The sequence below is a fragment of the Schistocerca gregaria genome, chromosome X (assembly GCF_023897955.1).
Source record: "Schistocerca gregaria isolate iqSchGreg1 chromosome X, iqSchGreg1.2, whole genome shotgun sequence".
NCBI classification, from domain to species: domain Eukaryota; kingdom Metazoa; phylum Arthropoda; class Insecta; order Orthoptera; family Acrididae; genus Schistocerca; species Schistocerca gregaria.
Genome location: NC_064931.1, coordinates 799,285,973 through 799,309,485, shown reverse-complemented (window position 1 = coordinate 799,309,485; position 23,513 = coordinate 799,285,973). Strand labels below are relative to the sequence as shown.

General features: G+C 37.3%; 1 protein-coding gene across 2 annotated transcripts in view; it reads right to left on the bottom strand.

The window, feature by feature from the left end:
- LOC126299386 (uncharacterized) overlaps nt 1-23,513 on the bottom strand; it is a 478,915-nt gene that overhangs the window by 126,674 nt on the left and 328,728 nt on the right. For both annotated transcript variants that reach the window (XM_049991253.1, XM_049991254.1), the window contains exon 12: nt 12,115-12,252. In XM_049991253.1, coding sequence (XP_049847210.1) covers nt 12,115-12,252 — 138 coding nt within the window. The remainder of the gene's footprint in view (nt 1-12,114; nt 12,253-23,513) is intronic.

Sequence of the window (23,513 nt, the reverse complement as noted above, 5' to 3'; positions counted from 1 at the left end):
CATTGCTCTTTATTTTATTTTTGTTTTGAAGGTAAAATATCATGAGTAAACCATTATTAAATTTTATATATTTTAACATTTCTAATGTAATTGTAACTTCATGGTCAAAATGTTTGCAGGCGTTATTTACTTTTTTTATATTGTAAAAGTTTAGCCGCATCTTTGGTTTTAAACTGTGGATTATTATTTTCATCAATAATTATTAAACTTTTATTATTTTTGTAAATTTTTGGATCTAGAGACAACTCCATTTATATATAATAAAATTCACTAGGCCTTTACTTCTTTTAAATTATAGTAAATTTCTTCTTTATAAATGGAAAGTGAAAATAAAATGATTTGTCAATTGTGTGAAGAACAAAAAGTAATTCATAAAGAAATAAAAATTACAAATTTTGAATATACCTTGAATGACAGGTTGTATTGATTGTATAAAAAAGACATAGAATGAATGTATAGGAAATAAATATGATGATATAAAAGAACTTCACAATTATTCGAATAAAAAAGCATTTTCTTGTAAAAACTGTAAAAAAGGAATTAAAAATTCTTCAAAATTTATTTAGAGGTGTAGCTAAAATCAAAAATATAAAGAAACATATTAGCAAAGAGTTGAATGTTTTTGTAGAAAATTTATTAGTAAAGTATGAAAGTACAACAAAAATTACATCATGAATCTCAAGTTGATTCCGTATTTCTAGATTTCCGGAAAGCTTTTGACACCGTTCCTCACAAGCGACTTCTAATCAAGCTGCGGAGCTATGGGGTATCGTCTCAGTTGTGCGACTGGATTCGTGATTTCCTGTCAGGAAGGTCGCAGTTCGTAGTAATAGATGGAAAATCATCGAGTAAAACTGAAGTGATATCAGGTGTTCCCCAGGGAACCGTCCTGGGACCTCTACTGTTCCTGATCTATATAAATGACCTGGGTGACAATCTGAGCAGTTCTCTTAGGTTGTTCGCAGATGATGCTGTAATTTACCGTCTAGTAAGGTCATCCGAAGACCAGTATCAGCTGCAAAGCGATTTAGAAAAGATTGCTGTATGGTGTGTCAGGTGGCAGTTGACGCTAAATAACGAAAAGTGTGAGATGATCCACATGAGTTCCAAAAGAAATCCGTTGGAATTCGATTACTCGATAAATAGTACAATTCTCAAGGCTGTCAATTCAACTAAGTACCTGGGTGTTAAAATTACAAACAACTTCAGTTGGAAGGACCACATAGATAATATTGTCGGGAAGGCGAGCCAAAGGTTGCGTTTCATTGGCAGGACACTTAGAAGATGCAACAAGTCCACTAAAGAGACAGCTTACACTACACTCGTTCGTCCTCTGTTAGAATATTGCTGCGCGGTGTGGGATCCTTACCAGGTGGGATTGACGGAGGACATCGAGAGGGTGCAAAGAAGGGCAGCTCGTTTTGTATTATCGCGTTATAGGGGAGAGAGTGTGGCAGATATGATACACGAGTTGGGATGGAAGTCATTACAGCATAGACGTTTTTCGTCGCGGCGAGACCTTTTTACGAAATTTCAGTCACCAACTTTCTCTTCCGAATGCGAAAATATTTTGTTGAGCCCAACCTACATAGGTAGGAATGATCATCAAAATAAAATAAGAGAAATCAGAGCTCGAACAGAAAGGTTTAGGTGTTCGTTTTTCCTGCTCGCTGTTCGGGAGTGGAATAGTAGAGAGATAGTATGATTGTGGTTCGATGAACCCTCTGCCAAGCACTTAAATGTGAATTGCAGAGTAGTCATGTAGATGTAGATGAAAAATATTAAATACTAAAAATTTATAATTTCATTATTTCTTTTAGTTAATCTTCTATCCAACTGTTTAATTCACATAAGAAATTATTGTTATCATCTATTATTTTATTTAAGTCTAATTTTTAATGACCATGTGGGGGTGTTTTAATTACATTTATAGTATAATATGTTTATTATTATCAGAACTTAAAAGAATTTTAGTACATTCAGCTATATGCAATGCACATTTATATAATCTAGTTCCATGGATTTTTCTATATATTTATTCAAATAATATTAATAATCATCTAAACTAATTTTAGTTTTGACAATATATTTTTTAATTCCTTTAGATTTATTCTCTTGCTTATCAACAATTTTATAAGCACACATAAAGTAACGCGCTCTGACATAATTTTTCCACAATTTTAATTTTTAATTTTTCTAAAAACTTTCTTCTTTACTTGTAAAATCCTATAAAATTTAAATTTTGAATAATCACTTGTGTCAAATTCGTTTATAATCGATTTTGTATCTTTATAAAAGTCTTCAGTTCTTATTTCATAAATAAACGAATATGTATCCATATAACATCATTAATGTTTTTCATGGTATATCTGTTTCATAAAATTATAATGAATATCATACCCATTTTATTATCGAAATATCTGGAATACTCTTTCCAATATAAATTGGTTTATTGAATTATACTATTGTTTTTACCATAAGAACTAGACTAGAATTTCTGAAAATACAGCAGTATGTAAAAATTTTGGTTTTGAAAAATGTTTCGTATATCATTTACTATAAGTTCTAAATTCAATTTTTTCGCCTTCTATAGGCATATCTATTTTTACTTCTTTATGCTCTTATCAATCGATTTCATGATTGTTTAATTTCTCTTGTGAATAAAAATATTTCAACATCTTTCACAACAATAACTTTTCAATTTCTTGTTAGTTGTCTGTCATTTAATTAATCTAGTTAAATCTTTCATCAAACAATGCCGACAATTATTTTCCACTTGAATGAAAAGAAGATTAACCCGTTTTTCTTGTTCATTTTCTGTACAGCGAGGAGGATATACAAAAATATTTCATCATAAGCGTAAATATTAACACAAATACAGTAAAACTTGGTCAAAATGGAATCGCCTCAGACTAAAACATTTATCCAAGTTGGACACGGTTTAAGATTACACAGAACTCACTGGGCAATGTAAAATCTGTCAGGTATCATGCACAAGAGTACAGTAAAAATTTTGAATTATGTTTATACTGTATTCATGTACTTTCAATGCAGCACAGATGACCATTTACTATATACTGGACAATAGGACATTGGACAATTACAGTAATTGGTAAATAACATGGCATTACTATATTTTTACTCGAACTTTAAATTCGATTATTATTGTACATACATACATATTATTCCCATATTTATTTGCTTTACATTTCACTTTTTCACCACATATCAAGGACGAAAACTTGTTTTAATTTCTTGTTCAACATTGTTTTATTCAAGGCAATTTTTTGCACCATACAAAAGCTGCAACAAGTTGGGAGAATTTGTGTGTGGTGAAAATTGCATAACATTGTTCATACATGCAATGGCTTCTTCAGACATATTAATTTTTCTAGAGACATTATTTTGCTCCTCTTCTTCCTCCTTTTTTTCTTCTTCATCAACCTCTGTGTTGTGGATTTCTATAAAATCAGTTGCTGAATTGAAAGTTGATTGAGTTGACAAAAAGTCATCATTTATAATGTAATCATCTGCACTAGATGAAATGTTTCGCATTTTCATTAATTCAGCAACTGCTGCTGCAGCTTTTTGAACTTCGATGGCCACTGCAGCATCTTGTTCTTGACCCCCAAATTACATTTTGTTGAAGCACTTGGTGACAGTTTTGGGTTTTATTTCCTTTACTGTCAAGCCAATTAAAGACAGAAACTGACCGTGAAAGAACAAACACACTTACGGCTTCTTCAACATAAATTATTAGAGACTGCATCAGTAATTGTCTATAATGACACTTGAATGTGTAAATATACCCCTGGTCCATTGGTTATGCGAGGCTGGTTGAACCTGTAAGGAACCAAGCCAATTTCACGTCTGATAACATTACTTTCAGGTGGCAGGTTGCATTGTCTAGGAAAAGGGGAACTTGGTGATTTCCTAATTTCATTTTGGCATTGAAAGAGCCCAGCCATTCTTCCATAAGACCACTCACCATCCACGCCTTTTTATTGCTTTTCCATGTTTCTGGAAGCTTAATGATTTCTATGTTTTTGAAACAACCTCGTTTTGCCACCTTTCCAATCACCAGTGGTTTCTCCGTTTCACTTACCATTTTTCCACACAGCAGTACAGTGAGTCTTTCCTCGGACATTTTTCTGCTGGTGCACCTTTCACCTCGAATTGCTAGCAATTTTGAAGGTAGTGGACAATAAAACAGTCCTGTTTCATTGGCATTGAACACGTATTTCAGATTATAATTCACAATTAATTTGGACAGTATTGTCTTCCAGTCTGTTGCTACGCTTTCCTGCACATTCCTAGCTTCCCCACAAACTTCATTCCACATGATGTGGAATGTCCAGTTGTCCTGCGGATGCCTTAAAGTCCATAATGCCAACCTCTTTAGTGACTTTCAGAGCTTAACTCTGCAACATGGGTCCAAATAAAGGTAAGTGTTTTGCCCATGCACTTACAAACCATCCGCACACTATTTCATTAATTTCTTCATTTCCAGTCTTCTTTGCCTTTTGTTTTCATCTGCCTGTTACCTTTCATCCATTCCTCCTGAATCTTATCCTTGTTTCTTAAAGTCTCATAAATTTGTGTTTCAACACATTAGAAACACGACATAATTTAGCACACAGAGAGTTTGTCTTTCTCACTCGCCATGATTACATTAACTTTTGGATAAGTGTTAATGACACATAACGTTTGTTCGACATCATGTTACTTTATCTTTTAAAGTGCTACTGAAACTGACAGAAAATAATGACTTTGCCACCTAAAACCATTGTTTAATGGAACAATACTTACTTCTTTCATTGGGCACATTGCACAATAGTGTTGGTAGATCGCTGGCCATAGTGGCTGAGCAGTTGTAGGCGCTACAGTGTGGAACCGCGCGACCACTATGGTCACAGGTTCAAGTCCTGCCTCGGGCATGGATGTGTGTGATGTCCTTAGGTTAGTTGGGTTTAAGTATTTCTAAGTTCTAGGGGATTGATGACCTGTGAAGTTAAGTCTCATAGTGCTCAGAGCCATCTGTTGGTAGATGCGTAACAACGTTCCAGTATATGCCGTTGAACATCAATAATGAGGAAAACGAGAAAGGCAACAATGAGAGCACTGACGAATGAACCATTTCCTTTGTTGTACTGTACCAACATTGACTGTAACTTATTTGTTGTTGCACAGAGCGGCACATTTTAGGTCCATACCAGCAGCATCGCGCTGTGCTGGAACTCTTTTCATTGTTTTGCACTGCTCAACAGAGGTGTTAAAAGTAACAACCTTGCAGAGTCATGAATAACTAATAAATTATAATACAGTAGTACTTTATAGACAATAAATTATTAAGTACATTCTAAGATTTGCTTTCCATTTTCGTGTCAGGCACTTTCCACTTTATACAAAAAGTCAGCATATAAAAGTTCACTGAAAGCATCAAGACTGAAATACTTGTATGGTTTGAACAGATTTCCAAATTACATATGTGTTAATTTGAGCAAGTTTTACTATATTTGACTTCTCTTCGAATTAGGTAACATCTGTCAACTGAACAGGAAAATAATTTTTTTTCTTTTTCAAACATTTCATCTACTTCTAATCCAATATTTTTATGATTATTAACTTTTTCTACATGCTCATTTTCTGGATATAAAGCTGATTTTATTGAACAAAGGAAACATTTTTGATTTGTGTTTTTTAGAATAATTACTGTTTTTTTATCTTCAACTTCTTTTGGTAATTTGATATAAGAAGAAGCAGAAATTGGACTGTGTCTATTAACACTTAATTCTTAACTATTTATATAAAATAATGACCAACCAGATTTTTTCTTCATATTTCTTCCATTTCAGTTAGTAGTTAATTTGTTGATTTTTGATAGCAGTCTTCTAAATTAGTTGTTCTTAATAAAACTTCATTACTTGTTTTAAAATTATATTCTTGTATTTTGGCTTGTCTTTTAAAATTATATTAAAATTTCATGTTCACTTTAACTGCTCTTGCTTGCATTAAAATATTCTAAATTTACTGATTACTTCACCTTTAGCTTGGTTAAAAACTTCTTGTGGTTCAACAATAATACCAACATTATTAATTTTGTACGTTATTATTCTAGATTTAAAAGGAGAAGCTTCTCTATCAGTCATTAACGTAAATTTTAAAAAAATCATCATCTAGGAAACTGAAATTTGGAACATTTTTCTGATTTTTTTTGTTTAATATTTATCTACTAGAAGCTTTTGAAAATAATTCTCATTATCAATGTTATTAATATTACCCCTAGATTTACTGATAAGAGCGATTCATTGTTGCTTATTAAGTGTAGAATAATTTTTAAAATTTTTCATTTTACAGATTTGATAAAGTTCTTTGAAATATTTTTTATTCAATTCATTATCATTATTATTAATACTGTCCTCAGATTTTTTATAAGATTGTTTAATTGTTGTTTATTAAGTTTTGAATAATTCTTGAAAGTTTTATTTTACAGATCTCATGAAGTTCCTTTACAGATACAGATACAGTCAACAGGATTTAGAAACAGCATGATTAACTTCTCTTTATTGAGTTTTTAGTTTTCTCATTTTACAAATTGTGTTCTTGGTCCTTTTATATTTTTGTATCTTAGTTATGTCTTCTTCATTTCTTTAATATTAAAATTATCAATGAATTCCTCTAGATCTTGCCTAGTTACATTTGAATAACCTTTTTCTTTACAATAATTTTCTAAATCAGCTCAATTTAATACACATTTTTCTTTACAATAATTTTCTAAGTTTTGAAATAGCTCAGCTTGTTTATACAGAAAAAATTTAGATTAAAAAAAAATTAAAACAGTTATGGTTGAAATGTAGTTTGAGGTTTTTATTAAAATTTCAATCGATTATATAGATAGATGATGTTTGACAGAGCTTATTTATAAAGATAAATTTATTAAATTTTAATTTTTTAAATGAATGAAAATTTTGTTCACAGATATCGATAAACACAATCTCAGAGAGCTTATTTATATAGAAAAATTTATTAGATCTATTATTTCCTTATTAAATGTAAATTTCATTGGCAGATATACATAAATTTTTAAATGGGGGAAATGGCAAAACTAAAATTTTGTTTTGTATTAGAGAAATTTTAAAAAATATTCTCTTTGATCCAGAAACCTCATAAACATACTGCAGTTCCAGTATGTAGAGTCACTGCTTCCCTCTTGCTACAGCACAGCAAATACCGTCTGGCAAATCCTGGGCTGGCGTCCACCTGAGCTGCAATACAATTCACTGCTCCTGTATGACACAGCGTCAAGGGGGATCCTCGTGTTGTTTTAACACTATCACTGCTGAACAAATATAGTTTAAAGTATCACAGTTCCAATATTGGTACTATACAATCATTTTGTATTTCCCCACTATGTGTGATGCATAGCTTGAGAGCTGTACAAGGCACTTAACCTGCCTGCATTTATGTGGTGACTTGAGATCATTGTCATGATGAAAAATAGCTGCCAATGGCTTGTAATCAGCAAAAATTGCAAAATGTCTCCTTCGACAGATGGGTGAAAGTGTTTCATTGCTAAATAAATAGCAGGCATCTAACATGGTGCCAGAGATACTTTTTATAGTTCATGGTGGTTTCACTCACTTGTCACAGCAAAGTGTATTGTGGTGTTGCCACAAATCTTGGTTACGCATCTTCCATTCCTCAGATCTAGTTTTATATGGTCATTCCACTTTAACTGGCTCCGCACACACAGTCCTATATTTTAAAAATTGTGACTTACTCCCATAATTTCTCATCAGTGGTCTAATATATCAATAGCGGCTCTTTCCTCCCATTTTGTGCTATATTTTACATTTTCTGTGTTGAGGACCAACTACCAATCCTTTTACCAAGTGTCAACCCTCTGCAGATCTTCCTGCATTTGCTACAATATTCTAATATTACAACTTTCCTATACACAATAACAGCATCAATAGACAGCCTTAGAAAGCTTCTGATGTTATCCACTAGGTCATTTACATACACATCAGGAGCAGTTCTGTACTACTCCCATTGAGAGTTTTGTGGCAAGTTCTGTTGCTATAAAGTATTCGATCCAATAAAAAAGCTGGACTGTTATTCTGTAAACTAATAGTTTATTCACTACATGACATTGTGGACCTGTTCTTAATTACTTCTGGACATCACTGAAGATAGAATAAACCCAGTCACTGCTACCAACAGAGAAGACAGAGTTTTAGATGATAACTGTCTGCAGCATCCATGTACAAAGGAGAGTTTTTGTTTCCAAAAATGACAGATTAATGACATCTCCTTCAATTCACAAAAGGTATTAAGTACAGGTCCAAACTATAATGTAGTGAAGAAATTACATTAGCATAAAACATTTTCTGTATTTCTACAATGGCCTGATGTCAGCAATACAGACCTATAGTAATGTACCTCTATCATTTCTCTGTTCTTGAAAATAAGAATATCATGCACCTTTCTCCAATTTGTTAGAGTGCTTTGTCGTTTTAGTGATTTAAAATCAACTGTTACTAGGATATTAGCAAGTTTTGTCAGATAATATGTATGGAAACATCAAGACATCCAATGAGGTCAGATCACCTTTCCTCCACTTAACAGTTTTAGTTGATCTTCTGTTTCATTATCACTTATATCATTAGCTACCATTTTGGCATTATGAAACATTTGGATGGACTGTTTATGGAATAACCTTCTTCAGTGAGACACTTAAAAAGAAAAAGAAACATTATTTTCAACTAATTTGTATCATCACCCATTTTGAGGCCAGTATAATCACTAAGTGGATATATTACTTTAATGCAGTGACTTAGTGAATAACTTGTTGATAAGTTTTAACTTTCAGATTCACTGAAAGGTTCCTACACTTCTCCCCTTACATATGTGGTGGTAATGTTCAGCCTCTGCTTGACAACTAGATCTTTGTTTTGGTTGAATCTTGCATGAGGCACTCTTTACTGTTGTAACAGCTTCATAATATGTCTAATGATCTGTCTATGGTCTTCTCCATACCTCATAACCTGGATTGGCCCATTTGGTTTTAAAATATACTGCACAATACTGATTTTTAATTTTATGCTTTTGCACTCCACTGATGACTGAAATATATTCAACCACCAGAATTCTAACTGGTTTCCTCCAGGCCAAAACATCAGCAAAGTATTAGTGGCCTTGGCTATGAAGGCATGTACGTGTGTAGGGTATCTCTTTTTAACTAATGGTATGGTCTTTGTGAAGCATGAAAACCATCTGAGGATACGACACAAGAAATCATTTTGGGGACAGGTGTGAAGATGAACAGCTGAATACAAAGGCCTCAGGAAGATCCTTGCAATATTGAAAAAGAATTACTCATTTCTGCAGAAGATGGTGACACGGCTTTTGGAGGTTGAAATTTTGTGCGAGAACTTTTGCAATTCTTAAAGATGAGGTTTTTTTTACAATGTTACCAGAGATGTAGAGACTGACTTGTAGGGAGAAGTTCTGTTAGGCAGAAGAGGATCAAATGAAATGAATTGATCAGAAAGGTAATGTATAAGTCATGACAATTGAAATTTTCAGACAGAATGGGACTTAAATCTGGTTCCCTAGTTTTCATTAGTAGTATCCTTAACCATTGTGTTATATATGAGCCTGATCCAAATTTTCATGTACCATTCATGTTTCGACCTCTGATTTCCAACCATAGGTCCTCCCACACAGTCTTTTGGGTACAAACCACTGGGGAACAAATTTGGTGGAGGGGTACTCTGATATTTGTGCAGGACTTATAGAGGTCTAATTTTCAAGCATAATTTTAGAAATTTTGTAGCTATAGACTCTAAAAACCAATTCAGATGGTATGGTGGACCACACTGCCTTTGATTTATTTTTATGTCTTAAAATGAACCTTAGGTTTGCCCTTTATTTTTCTGCATTCACAACATTATTAAATATAATTATACAATTCTGAACATATTCAACAACAATTTTCACTTCCAGTGATCCATTTCAATTTAATTGACACATGGTGTGTATTTTTAGGCTTTATTAGCAAATGATAGTAATGAAATATTCTTGGGTATTCAGCCATGTTAGTGTCACCCAAATGGTGTGACATTTCCTCAAGATGACTTGCTGCCATCTTCAAGTGATCTTGACAACTGATTGTCTTCCACTGGATGCCATCTTATATATGCCCCACCTCCTGATGTTGATCTCAAGCCGATGGTGCCCAGGCATGATTCCACTGCTAAAGTGGTCTTCAGTTGGTGCACAATAACACCTGAGTTCATTTAGTAGGTGTGATGTGAGTGAATCTCCACACTGATTGTCACTGTGCTTTCAGCACATTCAAGGCTGGGCCTCAAACGTTACTGAGTTAAAAGCCACTGTCTTCCTTTTTTCCCAAATAACCCTTTTGGAGGGTATAAAAATCAACATTGCTTCTGCTTCTTTGTTTTCTGTAGTTTCCTTTGTGCCAACACTTCTTTCCTATAGCCAGATATCCACAGATTCTTTAGAAACATTGTTACAGAATGTGTTGGTGTGTTTTAAGAACTTGGTTCCTGTCATTATTCACACTACATCCTTTGGTCCTTTGGATACACAGTGGTCTGTGACAATTGACTTTGTTGATTATTCTTTATCTGTGTGATGCTTGTACTCCATGCATATTTCCTGCACTGTCAAGAGAGACTGACCTATGCATATATTCCTGCACTTGCATGGCGTGCGGTAGCATATTGCTTACTGCAGTCCTAGGTCATCCTTAACAGATCCCAACAAGGCTTTCATCTCTGCTGATGGGTGACACCCACACTTGGTGTGCAGAGTATTTTCCTAACTTCTGCTCATGTGTTACCAAAATAAGACATCAAAATTGCTGCAACAGGTTTCTCTTCTTCATCTGGACGCTGTGGCCTAGTCTCTTTTTGATTTTATGGCACACTGGATCTGATCTAGTTCTAATCTTGCCACACAGACATGTATCAACAGGACTTTTTGCAACACCTGAACTGCCTGCCTAAAACACCAAGTTCACAACCGAGATACACAGAATCTCTGGACATAAAGTGAAAGTCGGATGGTACACTAGGGCACAGTGTTTACCATAAGCCAGTGCACACAGATTTATACTCATATACCACCAGCTGTCATGCCTCCATGAAATATTGCAAGAATACTATCAAAAAATAATGTCAAGTGTGTATTGTGCTTGCTTCCCAAGATGAAAGCCTTTCTGGGGTCTGCTGAGGATCGCCTAGTGCTCTGGAAACCTGGAGAGTATCACATCTGATGCCACTATGGGAGAATGGCTGTTTGGAAGGTACAGGAAAGATGCACAGAGCACCTGCACCACACAGATGAAGAACAACCAACAAATTCAGATGTCACAAAGAACATCATAACAGTCAACTTATGGATGAAGATGATACAGTTCCATTAATTGGACCAAAGGTGGACAGGAACTCAGGTTGAAATGTTCATGTTGGTTCACTATCAAATAACTCACGCAGTTTTATGTTGTTATACAACTAGTAGTAAATGCTTCTGATGTGAGTATGGGAAAAAAAGCATATCATTTTGAATCTGTCATTAGGTATCGTATAATTTTCTGGTGAAATTTAAATAGTAAATCTCAGATATTGACACTACAAAAGAAAATTGCCAGATACATGTGTACTGCACAGCAAAAAGAATCTCATTGCCCATTATTTAGGAAACTACAAACACTTACTGTTTCCTTCCACTACATTTACAAAATTACAATCCTACACAGCAAACAAACATTATTTGAGGTAATTGTGCTAGACACACTTCCAACACTAGAAAAAAAGGTAATTTTATGCTTCCCACAGACCTTTTGAAAATATATGCAGTCTCCAAAATACTTAGGGTTGAAAATATATAATAGATTAACAGACACAAACATACTTAATATGAAGCCAAAGTCTCTAAAAATTATGTTGCAAGTGCTTCTGTGGGAGAAATGCTGCTATTCTGTGGAAGAATTTATAGGGATAAAGTGATAATTTGAGGAAGGTAAAGCTTAGTATTAGTTGAGCACATCAATGACCAATTAAAAATATGTTTAGAATGACTTACAGAACTGAGACAGGGATTTTCAGAAGCAGATAACAACTCTTGGTCCTCATCTTGCATTGGAAGTTTGCTTATCCCTTCATTTTTATTATCCTTCTTATTTACAATCAGTTCCAGTAACTTTACTTTTTCTTCTTCTTGCTGTAAGAGAACATTTCCACAACATTATTGCAGCCTCAACATTTTAAAAAGTTTGTGAAACAGTACCAATCAGTCAGCTGAGCTCATGAAAGAGTTACAGTAATTAAATACACAATGAAATCTATGTTGTTGATTGAAAATAGTTAACAGTTTCTGAAAGAAAGATATGGTATCTATAAGTTTTATATTTTACTTTTAAAAATATTTGTAGCAGATATTTTGAGTTTCAGACTGACTATAAAACAAAAAAAATAGGATGTGCATAACATATCTGGTACTGTCATGATGTGCATGTTAGATAATTGACGAAAACCAAACTCAAAAGAAATAGAAATCATTTTCTGGTTTAAATTTACTAGTCTTAATCAAATAAACTGCACACAAAATTTTTGAGTTTAGCTGAAAATCTATCTTCTGTGAATACATTTGTTTTGCCTTTGTTAGTTCATTTTTCAAACAATGGGAACTTCAGGTTGGAATATCAACAAGCAAGCACACCTCATGCACACATGACTGCCATCTACAGCAGCTCAGGCCATCACTCCATTCCAAGCATTTGCATGAAGTGTGCTCTCTTGGGTGAATGAATGTGTGTGTTTTCTTTTCTGAAGAAAGCTTTGGATGAAATCTAAACATGTAACAGCCTTCCCATTGTGCCTGTCTGCAACTCAATGTGTCATCTTTATGGTGAGTAGCAATCTATCCTTTTACTTACATTGTTTGTCCATTTTTCTGAAGTTCTCACTTCACTGATTCTGTTTCAGTAGGTGTATGGTGCTGAGGTAGTGCTCAACAAGCAGCCATAATTCCGAGGCTTAAATTGAGTGAGCTGGTCTAGCTGAGACTAAGATTGATCTTTCACACTATTCAAGTTGAAACATGAACCTCTATTTTGATGTCAACAGGGTGTATGCACTGCAATGCATTTCAAAGGTGTATACATGAATGTTTATACACTGAGCCGGCGTGTGTGGCCGTGCGGTTGTAGGCGCTTTAGTTTGGAACCGCGTGACCGCTACGATTGCAGGTTTGAATCCTGCCTCAGGCATGGATGTGTGTGATGTCCTTAGGTTAGTTAGGTTTAAGTAGTTCTAAGTTCTAGGGGACTGATGACCACAGATGTTAAGTCCCATAGTGCTCAGAGCCATTTGAACCATTTTTGTTTATACACTGAGAAGACAAAACATTATGATCACCTGCTTAATAGTATGCCAGTCCACCTCTGAAACACAACATAGCAGCAATTCTGCATGGCATGGATTTGACAAATTCTTGGTATGTTTCCAGAAGTACTTTGCATCACATGACTGTATACAGCTCACAAAGTTCTTGTAAATTATGAACTGGTGCTTTGTGGAAATGGAGCTGATGCATGATAGTGTCTCAGGTTCAGATTAGGGGAATTTGGTGGCCAAGACATCCATGTGAGTTCACTATTATGTTACTAAAATCACTGCAGCACCAATCTGCCTTTGGACATGGGCTGTTATCTTGCTAGAAGATGCCATCACCATCAGGGAAGACATGAAAGGATGCAGGGTGCCCACAATGATGTTCACATTGTCCACAGTTTTCGTGGAGAATGGTGCCTTGTATTACTACCACATGACTTATGGTAGCCTACGTGAATGTCTCCTATAGTACTATACTGCCCAAAGCTGCCTGTGTCAGTTAGTGTAAAATGTTTGGAGCAGCCACTTGTCTAGATGATGAAGTATCCAGACATGACCACTGACCTGGTGTAAAAGGATAGTGATTCATCACACCAGGAAATATGCTTCCATTGAACCAGTGTATAACCTCAATTGATCCTGTGGGCCACTGTAATTATAATTGATGATGTCATTGGGTCAAAACGGGAACACATATGGGTGGACTGCTGCAGAGTCCCATGTTCAACAACATACACTGAATGGTGTGTTATGAAACACTTGGTCCTGTATCATCGTTGTACTCTGTTGCCATATCTGCTGCAGATTGCTACCTGTCCTGCTTTACAGAGTGGACAAGCCTCTGACCTCCAAATTCAATGATGAGGTCTGGACATCCAACGCTTAATTGTCTACTGGTGGTTTCACAGTTCTTCATCTTCTTCCCATAGATGTTCATGAGAATAGTACACATTATGATCACTGTCACCATTTCACAAATGTTCATTCTCAGGTGCCAAGCCATAACAATCTGCTATTAGTTAAAGTTTCTTATGTCAGTGGTGTTCCCCAGTTGCAAATTGTAGGATCCCCATATTTCTTTGCTCTGCTTATATGCTTCCTGTACCACAACATGTGCCCACAATGCAAATCAAGTGTCACTCAATCTTGCAACAGACAGTGGACATAATATTTTGGATCATTGATGTACGTTCTGTTTTAGTCCTTATTTATCTTCAACACCATTTGCTTGTATATATACACACAGTTTGTCAAGCCAGAATATAAAATGGTTTGATGAAAATAGAACATTTATACACTCTTTGGTCTACATCTTTAATATTCTTTCCTCTATAGATATATATGTTTATATCAATGTCAAACTCTTTATGTAATTGCATGCTTATAAAAATGACTTTTGTTGCTTACGCACATACCAACCCACCAACCCGCCTACCCACCCATCCACCGACCCACCCACCCACCCACACACCCACACACCCACCCACACCCACACACACACACACACACGCACGCACACACACACACACACACACACACACACACACACACACACACACACACACACACACACACACACACAGGTGTGATAAATGACAATATGTAACCGATTTAACTGATTAGTCAAGAGTACCACAATACAGTGTTTCAGTGAGATAGCTGTTTATACATACACAATGCACATAACAACATTGTTAAATGGTAGATTTTCGCCAGTTGGCCTCTTTTGTGACCTATCATAGATGTTTAATTGTGCCAAACATAGCATTTAATTAGAGACTTTGGAAAATCCAGGATGGAATGTAACAATGTAATAAAAAGAAAAGTTGCTGCTCACCATATAGCGGAGATGCTGAGTCACAGATAGGCACAGCAAAGAGATTGTCAAAAATAAAGCTTTCGGCCAGTAAGGCCTTCGTCAACAATAGACAAAACACACATACACACACACCCACACACACACACACAAATGCAACTCAACTCACACACACACAACTGCAGCTTGAGGTAATTCAAACCACACTGCGACCAGCAGCGGCAGTGCGTAATGGGAGTGGCGACTGGGTGGGGGTAAGGAGGAGGTTGGGGTGGGGAGGTGGAGGGATAGTATGGTAGGGGTGGCGGACAGTGAAGTGTTGCAGGTTAGACAATGGACAGGGGAGAGGTCGGGAGGGGGAAATAGTGGAAAAGGAGAGGAGTAAAAAGACTGGGTGTGATGGTGGAATGTGGCTGTGTAGTGCTAGAATGGGAACAGGGAAGGAGCTGAATGGGTGAGGACAGTGAATAGTGGAGGTTGAGGACAGGAGGGTAACGGCGGGAACGTAGGATGTATTGCAGGGAAAGTCCCCATCTGCACAATTCAGAAAAGCTGGTGTCAGTGGGAAGGATCCGTATGGAGCTGGCTGTGAAGCAGTCATTGACATGAAGGATGTCATGTTTGGCAGTGTGCTCAACAACAGGGTGGTTCACTTGTTTCTTGGTCACAGTCTCTTGGTGGCCATTCATGTGGACAGACAGCTTGTTGGTTGTCATGCCCACATAGAATGCAGCACAGTGGCTGGAGCTTAGCTTGTAGATCACATGACTGGTTTCACAGGTAGCCCCGCCTTTGATGGGATGGGTGATGTTTGTGACCGGATTGTAGTAGGTGGTGGTGCAATGATGTATGGGGCAGGTCTTGAATCTAGGTGTATTACAGGGGTATGAGCAATGGGGTAAGGGGTTGGAAGCAGGGGTTGTGTATGGATGGACAAGTATATTGTGTAGGTTTGCTGGACAGCAGAAACTCATGTGGAGGGTTGGGAAGAATAGTGGGTGGGATATTTCTCATTTCAGGGCATGACGACAGGTAGTGAAAACCCTGGTGAAGAATGTAAGTCAGTTGCTCCAGTCCTGAGTGGTACTGAGTTACAAGGGGAGTGCTCTGCTGTGGCCGGACGGTGGAAAATTGGGAAGTGATGGGAGACTGGAAGGCTAAGGCATGGGAGATTTTTTTTCTACAAAGTTGGGTGGATAATTACAGTCTGTGAAGGCTTCAAGAAGGACCGTTCGTCACTGGAGATGTGATGACCATGGGTGGCTACACTGTATGGAAGGGCCTATTGGTGTGGAACAGGTGGGAGCTGTCAAAGTGGAGGTATTGCTGGTGGTTAGTAGGTTTGATACAGACAGAGGTACTGATGTAGATACCTTTGAAGGGGAGGTCAACATCTAGGAAGATTGCTTGTTCGGTTGAGTAGGACCAGGTGCAGCAAAAGTTGTTGAGATTTTTGGGAATGTGGATATGGTGTCCTCCCCTACAATCTAGATCACAAAGATGTCAGCAATGAATCTGAACCAGGTGAGTGATTAAGGATTCTTGGTTTTGAGGAAGGATTCCTCTACATGGCTGATGAATAGGTTGGCATAGGATGGTGTCATGCAGGTGTCCATAGCTGTATGAACATTTGCTTGTAGATAATGCCTTCAAAGTAAAAGTAATTGTAGGTAAGCATATAGCTGGTCATGGCAATTAGGAAGAAGGTTGTTGGTTTGGAATCCATTGGGCATTGGGAAAGGTAGTGTTCAATAGTGGTAAGGCCATGGGCATTAGGAATGTTAGTGTAAAGGGAGGTACCATCAATAGTGATGAGCAGGCCACCATGTAGTTAAGGGAAAGTAACTGTGGAGAGTTGGTGGAGGAAACGGTTTGTATCTTTTACATAGGAGGGTTGGTTCTGGGTAATAGGTTGAAGGTGTTGGTCTATGAGAGCAGAGGTTCTCTCAGTAGGGCACAGTAATCAGCCACAATGGAGCAACCTGGGTGGTTAGGTTATGGACTTTAGGAAGCATGTAGAAGATGGGAATGCGGGGAGTGGAAGGGAAGAGTAGGGAGTTGAACTCCAGGGAGAGATTACAGGATGGGTCTAAGAATTTGTGTAGTGACTGGAGATCCTGCTGGATTTCTGGAATGGGGTCACTATGGCAAGTTTTGTAGGTCGATTATCTGGCAGAAGGACTCTGCCGACTGTCAGATACTTCCACCTACAAACCTTGCCACAGTGACCCCATTCCAGAAATCCAGCAGGATCTCCATTCACTACTCAAATCCTTAGTCCCATCCCAGAATCGCTCCCTGGAGTCCATCTCTCTACTCACCCCTACCACTCCCCACACTCCTACCTACTACATGCTTCCTAAGGTCCATAACCTAACCACCCAGGATGCCCCATTCTGGCCGGTTACTGAGCCCCCACTGAGAGAATCTCTGCTCTCATGGACCAACTCCTTCAAACTATTACCTGGAACCTACCCTCCTATATAAAACATACCAACCATTTCCTCCACCCACTCTCCACATTTCCTGTCGCTTTACCATATGGTGCCCTGCTCATCACTATTCATGGTACCTCCCTTTCCACTAATATTCCTAATGCCCATGACCTTACCACTATTGAACATTACCTTTCCCAATGCCCAACAGATTCCAAACCAACGACCTCCTTCCTAGGCCACATGATCAACTATATGTTTACCCACAATTACTTCTCCTTTGAAGGCATTACCTATAAACAAATCTGGGGCATGGCTATGGGCACCTGCATGGCACCATCCAATGCCAACCTATTCTTGGGCCATCTAGAGGAATCCTTCATAAAAACCCAGAATCCTAAACCACATGCCTGGTTCAGGTACACTGATCACATCTTTGCGATCTGGATCGTGGGTGAGGACACCCTACGCACATTCCTCCAGAACCTCAACAATTTTTGCTTGACCTGCTCCTGCTCAAACCAACAAGTCACCTTCCTAGATGTTGACCTCCACCTCAAAGATGGCTACATCAGTACCATTGTCCTTATCAAACCTACTAACCACCAGCAATACCTCCACTTTGACAGCTTCCACCCGTTGCGTACCAAGAAGTCCCTTCTGGACAGTGTAGCCACCTGTGGTCATCACATCTGTAGTGATGAGTGGCCCCTCTTGAAATATACTGAGGGTCTAACTGAGGCCTCTACAGACTGTAATTATCCTCCCAACCTTGTACAAAAACAAATCTCCCATGCCTTATCTCACCAGTCTCCCACCTCCTCCTGAAGTCCCACTGTCTGGGCACAGAGTAGCATTCCCATCATAAGTCACTACCACCCAGGACTGGAGAAACTGAATTACATTCTCCGCCAGTGTTTTGACTACCTCTCACTGTGTCCTGAAATGAGAAATATCCTGCCCACTGCCGGCAACGGTGGTCTCGCGGTTCTAGGCGCGCAGTCCGGAACCGTGCGACTGCTACGGTCACAGGTTAGAATCCTGCCTCGGGCATGGATGTGTGTGATGTCCTTAGGTTAGTTAGGTTTAAGTAGTTCTAAGTTCTAGGGGACTGATGACCACAGCAGTTGAGTCCCATAGTGCTCAGAGTCATTTGAACCATTTTTTTTATCCTGCCCACTATTCTTCTCCCCACCCACCCGCCCACCCACACACACACAGTGGTATTTCACCATCCACCAAACCTACACAGTATACTCGTTTATCCTTACACAACGTCTGCCTGCTTACAACCCCTTATCTCATGGCTCATACCCCAGTAATAGACCTAGATGCAAGACATGTCCCATACATCCTCCCACCACCACCTACTCTAGTCCAGTCACAAACATCACCTATCCCATCAAAGGAGGGGTTACCTGTGAAACTAGTTATGTGATCTACAAGCTAAGCTGCATTCTATCTCTGCTGCATTCTATGTGGGCATGACTACAAACAAGTTGACTGCCTGCATGAATGACCACCAACAACCCCCACCACCACCACTCCCCTGACCCCTGTCTAACCTGCAGCAGTTAACTGTCCACCACCTCTAGGATACTATCACACCCCCTTCCTGCCCATCTCCTACTTACCCCCACCCAGTTGCCACTCCCATTATGCACTGTTGCTGCTGCTTACAGTGTGGTTTCAGTTGCCTCAAACTTCAGTTGTGTGTGTGAGTTGAGTTGCATTTGCATGTGTATATGTGTGTGTGTGTGTGTGTGTGTGTGTGTGTGTGTGTGTGTGTTGTGTGCTGTCTATTGTTGACGAAGGCGTTATTGGCCAAAAGCTTTATTTGTGACAGTCTTTTTGTTGTGCCTATCTGCAACTCAGCATCTCCTCTATATGGTGAGTAGCAACTTTCCTTTTCATTATATAATTAGAGACCATGCATGTTTATGGTTCACTTGGTTCAGCTTATGTACAGTTTGGTTTCTGTTTAAGAACCAAAATACAGAAAGTTACATTAGGCAGTTCCATTTATGCACAGAGCTACACTACAACAACTTGGGAAGAAATTACTGTGGGATGCTGCTGGATTTTATCGTGAACACCCTTTTGTTCTAAAGATGTGCCACTGAAAAATAGTAAATAGTTTTATTGTGAATTTTATTAAATTGTTTGGCACAAGTGAGCTAGATCTAAACTATGGAAAAGTAAAACTTGACCAGGTGTATACTGTAAAAATAGTGCACCTCCTCAGCTGGTGTACTGTACCAACAAGAAACAACAGAAAAAGTAAAGACTTCTATTTTCTTTAGTGTGTGTATTGATTAAAGCTCAATCTAGAAAAACCATATAGAAATTCTGCCACAATTTTTTAGTTCATCTACTTTTAGCATATGAATAATTTTCAAATTTACAGCCTCAGAAATCAGCAAATTAACATACTTTGCATATTTTCATCTGTTGATGGCATATGAGTTAACACAGTAGTTATAGTTAAAGTTCATTCTATTGTCGATTGATGAGTTTTACAGTGATTTTAGACATGTTATGTTGCAACTTTATACAGAAATAAACAAAGTTCTTGGAAATTTGTCATTTGATACAAGAAATATTCTGTAGTCATGTTTACTGATAATATTTTTACTCAGTGATATATGATAGCCTGCACTGATTTATGCAACAGTGTAGCATACATAGGGAAAGTCTGCAATCTAATTTGTTGTCATACTGCAAATAATAATAAATAATACATTTTGAAGTATTGAAGACTATTTTTTTTAGTTCTTCTATGTTAAACTCACTACATAGAAATATTAGGAGATTTATACATTACTACAACACTACATCTTAGTCTGTATGTTTTCTTCTGTATTTTCAGCACTACACTTTGATTTCCTTTTCCTTCTTTCAGGAAAATTTGACATTCCAACATACGTTTGTAAAACAGATTCTCCAACACGTACTGTTTCACCTTATACCAGCATCCACAGATGAGGTGTTCCTTTAGTTTTCTTTTGAAAGTGCTCAGTTCCTTTATCCCCTTATCATCCTAGTGTATGGTTTCTTCTAACATTTGTAAGCTTCATGACTGATCAGACCTTTTCCTTACTGATATGTTTCAAAGAGTCCAATCAGTTCATCTCCCGCTTTTTTAGCTTTTGTGATGAATCATTTTTTGTTTGATTTATGCCTAATAGTTCTGCATATTTTAGGACAGGCCACATCAATGTGGTTTCTTAATACACCACAGAAAGATTCCCAGCTCTTTTCTACACTGTCCTCTATGTACATATTGTCTCACTTTTCTTCTTTTAGCAAAAATTCTAGTCTGTTCAGATTTATAAGATTAGTTTGTCTAAATTCAGCCACTACATTTTCTTCAGTTTCTATGAGATTTCACAGTTCATTTGTTTGTCCAAATGGTCTGCAACAACAGTATTTACAACCTGAACTTTTTGTCTGTGTGTAGGTATATTTGACATGTTCTATTAATGTTCTTGATGTTTCTGTATGTCTAGCTGGATTTGTTACATGAAACCTTAAAATGTCTTGAAAACGTCTTGTGTAGTCACTGACTTTAAGCAAATCTGTATTTAAATCACCAGCTATTATTACATAAGTGTATTGCTTTGTGACTTTATGCAGTAGACATCAGTTTCCAGTAAAAATCGTTAAATGCATGAGCTAGGTGATCAGTATATTCCTTTTACAAGGCATTTTTCTCCCATGAACTTTGTATGTACTGCTTCTGATTCAAAACAAAATTCTGTAGAGTTTGTGGTCTTCTCTGGAGTGCAATTCCCTATTTCGCTGTCTACATATATTGCTGCTCCTCCACTATTATGTACAGTTCTGCAGTAATATGCTACATTTTTATATTCCATTAGATTGAAGACCTTTAATTTATTTGGCTTTAAATCCCACTCAGTCATTACAAAATGTTGGAAACTTCAGCAGACAATAACACTTCTAATTCTTCTGATTTTTTGTATGCCTATTCAACATTTTGATGCAGTATTTTTAAATTGAATTTCTTTGAACCTGTTGCACTACTTGTTATACTGGTAATTTTGCCAAGCTCTGAGTATCAAAAAGTTTGGTCCTTTTGTGAGGGCTTCCTGTTCTTGGTGTTTCTAAACATGGGTCCAGGTGCTGCTGCTGCTTCCAGGAGATCTGCTGCTGATGTTTGCACTGCTTTTGCTGTTGATGCTGGAAATACTACTTCCCTGGACATTAGTGTAATGGTCCTTTACTCTAAAAAAAAACTTCTTGCTTATCGCCTAGGGCAATAGGATCATCTTCTTTGCTAGGTTTGTCAAACAGTTCACTTAACTGAGAAACTAGCTTGGCATTTCCTTTTCTGTTTAGGTATAGGCTCATGGTTTGTGTGGTCATCATGGTTCATTTCACTAAGGTCTACCAATTGTACATAGTTAAATTTGTCACACAATTTTTTTTAGCTCAGAATTGTACAATTTCACTTTTTTGAGTACACATGAGCAAATTGGTAGATCATGTCACACTGGGACAGTTGTGATAATGATATTTATATTAAATATTTTGGTAATATGTTTAGGAAACATCACAGGGCAGTCTTGCTTTCATTTGTATATATGTCGCTTCTGCCGACAATAATTATGACACAACCATCGTTTTTTAGTTGGCTTGTATCTGTTGCAATATTTTTGACCATTACATTTAACTTGGCACCATGCTTTACTTTGGCAAAAACCAATTGTTTTGAATGCATGTGGAGAGGCCTGGTGTCAGTACTTTAACATTTTCTTGTGATAGGTGGTGTTCCTGAGAGAGTGCATTACATTTTATATCCTGCTCTTGATACTTCCTCTCAGGTTTGTTGTGTTTTGAACTGATTGTCTCCAGATAATCTGTGTACACACTTATAATTTTTTCTTTTGAGATTAGCATGCTCATTACTTCATTTTTCGTGGCACATACTAGGCACTGACAGTATGTCCACTCATGTTCATCTTTTATATATTTCAGGTCCACTTTTACACATTTGTCGTGATACCAGCCCTTGCAGTCAATGCACACCATACCTATTTCTACTTTCTTTACACAGGTTTTACACACATCACTACTACATTTTAAGTTTATTGAGACATCACTATGACTTTCACTCACTGCCATCTTCCTTTGCATTTGGGGTAACTCCTCAGTTAGGCAGACATATTTCATCCATGAAATATAGTAATTAGAATTATGTGTGGAGTTTACTCATGTACATTTTATAGTTTCATGTTTAAGCAGAGAAGAATATTAACCACAGTTTAACAGTACAATTATTCTTTGGCAAAATTAAATGTCAGTACTGCTCTTGATTTGAGAATGATAGAAATATTAACAAACACTAGAGGGAAAAGTGATCTGTATTTTGCTCAAGTGAAACTAACTTTTGCACACAAAAAAGTGAAATACAGAGCTATAAACCTCTTTCAAAATATACCTAGCAAAATAAAATGTGAGGCTAACAACAATAACCATATTTTCAAATTCAGATTTAAATTACTTCGCTTTAAGACATCCTTATATATTGTATTATTGCGGATGGATACTGTGGCCCCATAGTCAGGATATATGCCCTTGTGGACTAATGCCTTCAGCCTACTCTCTGCTACCAACCCGCCCATATAAATAGTACTAACCTTTTACTCTAGCAACTGTCTACAGTGTCTGACCTATTAATACATGGCACACAGCTTGCCACTGTTGTCATCTTCCTCTACATCAACATCCCTAATGCCCACGGCCTTGCTACCACGGATAACTACCTTTCCCAATGCCTGACTGACTCCAAACCTACAACCTCCTGCTTGGTCACCA